Here is a 4,265-nt window from a genome sequence, read left to right as displayed (position 1 = left end):
ACCTCCAATGTTAACCTGGCATGCAACAGATACAAAGCGATGTTACTCCAGTGGGAGTCGGCGGTCTAGGGCTGATCTATGAGCTTATTGTTATTGGCTTGTAATGAGACAGGTATAGAAACTACATTACATTTTTGTTACTTATCAGTGGTAAGCAACTATTATAAAATTTGATATTACTGAGACATACAAGCACACAATCAGACACATTTTTTGGAACAGAATATAGAATAGCTCAGATGCTTTTCATTTCTTTTTTCTAGTAGTTGATTTTTATCGTATCTTACTGAAGTATTGGCCTTCTATGAAATGTAAAAAGAAACTGGTTCTTTACTGCAGATGATTTGAGAAGCACTGATGGAGAATTTGAGTTCCTTATTCAGATAGTAAACCAATCTTACTCCTCCCAATATCATCTGGGTGACCCAATTTTGACAAGAATGTCCAGATACAGTTAGGCGTTGTGAAATGGTTGGCTTCCCTGTTTTGCAGGTGTGTTTTCAATTTTATCTCTTTCTTTTACAACCATATCAATCATCCTTTTTATTTTTGCTTCTATAATTGTTTTGATGTTTCCCCTGTGTTCTCTCCTGTTTACCTTATTGATGATGGCTTATATGTATTTTTTAATACACCTGCTATTATTTTAGTGCATTTATAGGTAGAAATACATGTTAAATCCCAAGAGGTTTATTTGGTATGTAATAAAAGATTTCACAACAAAATTCAACATCAATGTTGTTAGAAGTGTAATAAAACTCTAATAAGCTCTAAAATGCAGTGAAGCATTTTATTTCAGCACTATGAAACCATGACAGGTCATATACACACCAATAACAATATAGTGTACTAAAATAGTTTAATTAAATTTAATTCATAAAATAAATATAACATCTACACATACCAAAATTTTAACTTAAATGAGTGTGCTTCACTGAGCATAATTCATAAGAAACCATTAATAAAACATAATAATTTGTAAAAATAGAACTGTCAATCACATTCTCCCACAACACAAAACTAAACTAGAAATAAATAACAGAAGTTATTTAAATATCAGCATGAATATAACTATAATACATAAACATTCCATTCCTAAATAACATTTGGTCAATAAATGAGAAATATAAACCCATTGGAAAAAAAAAAAGAACAGAAGAAAACAATGGCAATAACCAATGTTCTACTTGAAACGCCTTATTTAACTATGAAAATGAAATGAAGTAAAATGAAAATAAATAAAAATACTTAGGCCAAAAACTGGAAAAGGGAGATAAAAATGGGAACAGAGGTTATAGTTTTTAAATATAAGAAAACATTATTTGTGATTTGACACATTTTAGTTTGAAAATCTAAATAAGGTTAACAGGAAAGAATACAGTTATATTATACCCCAGAAAAAAGAGGCTGCACATGAAATATGAACTTCAGTTTTATTCATTATTCTTTTACAAGAAAACTGATAATCTACAGCAGAGCTAGAGAACTGCACCCAGGATAGTGAGACATCTGAAATTCAGGTCACATAAGTTATGGAAAACGTTCAGATTGTCATCATAACTGTCTCAAACATCTGGGAATCAGGACTCGACTTACTGTATGACACAAGAGATAGAATGCATGAAAAGCAGAGGCAAACATCAGCTGAAATGAGAGGGAATAATAGTAATCGCTGAGTGCAACGGGAATATACATTTTGTAAGGTCGTTGATGCCCAATTAGTGAAGAAGGGTTTACTTTACAGATACTGTTGAAGAAATTTCTGTACAGGTCAGAGATTGGACCAGATGATCATCAAAGTACTTCTCTCTCAAATCTTATATACTCGCTTGATAAATTTGAAATTGAGTAGCTTCCTCTTCCTAATAAATTCAATGTGGAAAGCCATGTAGATACCTTTAGCCCAAGATGGGACAGAATGGTTGAATATTGTTTTCCATTCCATTATGTAGCATAACTTCTATGTTACGTAGCATAACTTCTATGTTACGTAAGAAGTGGTTCAAAGGAGCAGTCAGAAAAGCCATTCCAAAATACCTGTTTTGAAGAACTTGAAAGAAATAAAATCCTCTCGGTTATGCAAAACTGCTTGATATGAGTTCTACATTGTATGTAGTTTCACATTTTGCACTGCTTTTACACTTTCTTTTATACTGTTTATAAGTTACAAATAAAATCCCCACGACGTAGAACAGGAAAATTACATTATCCCTACTTTCCATATATTAGAATTTAGACTCAGAGAAGAGTCAAAGCTTCAGTCATGACCTAACCAGTGTCCACTTTTAAATCATCTAATTACCCATATGGTACAGTTTTCCCTGCCGTGTCATACCACTAGATCTAAGCCACCTTCAGGCCTGGACTCCTCATTTTAAGCTGGACATAACCTTAAACAGAGTGCAATCAAGCATTTTGGTCAAACAAGACAAATATAGGGCAAAAAATGATGGCTGCTAAGACCTTTTTGAGGACTTTAAATCCAGAGGAAGAACGGAAAGAGGAGGAGAGTTATACTCTATTGCCAGATATTTTGTAATCTCTCTTAATTACAATGACTCCAGGAAGAAAATATTGCTATCTCTGCTTTACATAGAACATGTAGGCCCCAAATGTCAAACAATCCAAGGCCTCACAGTTAGATTAATAGACTAGATAATCTCATGATTTAAATAATCGTGACACAATTGGTCTAATGGTGTCCCTACTGTTCGAAAGTATTCTGATTATAGAGTCTTAAGAGAAAACCCAGACTTTCCAATCAGTTTCTGAATAGCCAGCTGCACATCTTTGTTCCTGAGGCTGTATACCATAGGGTTCAACAGTGGGGTGATGATGGTATAGGTTACTGTCACCAGCCTATCTTTGCCCGAAGTATATTTGGCTGAGGGTCGCAAGTAGACAAAGGAAGCACAACCATAATGGACAATGACTACAATGAGATGGGATGCACAGGTGGAGAAGGCTTTTTGTTTGCCTTCAGCTGATGGGATCTTCAGAATGGTGCGGACAATGAAGCCATAAGAAATGCAGATAAATATCAAGGGCACAACAAGCACCAAGACCCCGAAGATGAAGATGACCAGTTCATTGATATAGCTGTCAGCACAGGCGAGACGGATAACTGGTGAAATATCACAAAAGTAGTGGTTGACCTTGTTGGAGCCACAGAAAGGGAGGCTAAAGACCAAAGTTGTTCCCACCAGAGATATTAGGAAGCCACTAATAATACAAGTTGCTATCAGTTGTCCACATACTCTCCAGCTCATGAGAACAGCGTATTGCAAAGGCTGGCAGATGGCAGCATAACGATCATAACCCATCACTCCCAGAAGCAGACAGTTAGTGACAGCAAAACCAAGGAAGAAGAACATCTGGGTGGCACAACTCACAAAGGAGAGTGTCCTGAGTACAGAGAATAAGTTGATAAGCATCTTGGGCAGAATAACAATTGTGTAGAAGATTTCCGAGATAGAAAGAATACCTAGAAAGAAGTACATGGGTGTGTGGAGGCTGTGATCCAAATGAATGACCGAGATGATGATGATGTTTCCACTCAAGATAATCAAGTAGAGGCAGAGAAAGACCACAAAGAGGACAAGCTGCAATTCCCCAAGGCTGGAGAAGCCCAGCAGTAAGAACTCAGTGACAGAGGAGGAATTGGCCATGAAGAGTTGATCCCACAGAATAAAGTCAATATGATCAGGTCCAGAGATCTTTGGAACTTAAAATTCAGGAAGACTTACCCTCAGAAAGTAGCTAAGCCAGTCTTGTTTGAATGAGAAACAACAAGCATGGGAGAGAAAAAAGAATTATAAATTTAACCAGAAATTCTTCTAAATCGATATGCATTCAAACTGCTATTTTTCTGCTCTTGATTTTAGCAGTGAATCTGGGGACAAATGTACACATGAAGGGTACAGTTATAAAGCCTATCTGTTAGGTCCCCTACTTGGAGACTGTCTTGCTCCTTCCTGCCCAGGACAAGAATCATCCCTTAGTGCAGTGTATCCAGACTGTATATGCTATTACTCATTAGTCATTCAGAAGCCGTCCAGTTATCAGATCAACTGTCATGGTATCACCAAGCTTGTGCTCAAGTAACCTTTATTTTCCTTAATAATGGCTCCAAAGCGCAAGAGTAGCGATGCTGATATAATGTTATTGTTGATCTATTCTATTATTAGTTATTGTTGTTAATATCCTGCTATGCCTAATTTATAAATTAAGCTTTATCATGGGCATGTATTATAGAAAAAATTCAT

The 4,265-nt window shown here is 36.1% G+C and overlaps 1 protein-coding gene across 1 annotated transcript; it reads right to left on the bottom strand.

Moving 5' to 3' along the window:
* Positions 1 to 1,421: 1,421 nt before the first annotated feature.
* Positions 1,422 to 3,668, bottom strand: LOC111544008 (olfactory receptor 10R2-like). Its single transcript, XM_023214411.1, has one exon. The coding sequence runs from the start codon at positions 3,666 to 3,668 to the stop codon at positions 2,727 to 2,729; it is 942 nt and encodes a 313-aa protein (XP_023070179.1). The 3' UTR covers positions 1,422 to 2,726.
* Positions 3,669 to 4,265: the final 597 nt, after the last annotated feature.

The sequence above is a fragment of the Piliocolobus tephrosceles genome, chromosome 1 (genome assembly GCF_002776525.5).
Source record: "Piliocolobus tephrosceles isolate RC106 chromosome 1, ASM277652v3, whole genome shotgun sequence".
Classification (NCBI taxonomy): Eukaryota; Metazoa; Chordata; class Mammalia; order Primates; family Cercopithecidae; genus Piliocolobus; species Piliocolobus tephrosceles.
This window is presented reverse-complemented; position numbering and strand designations above follow the sequence as displayed.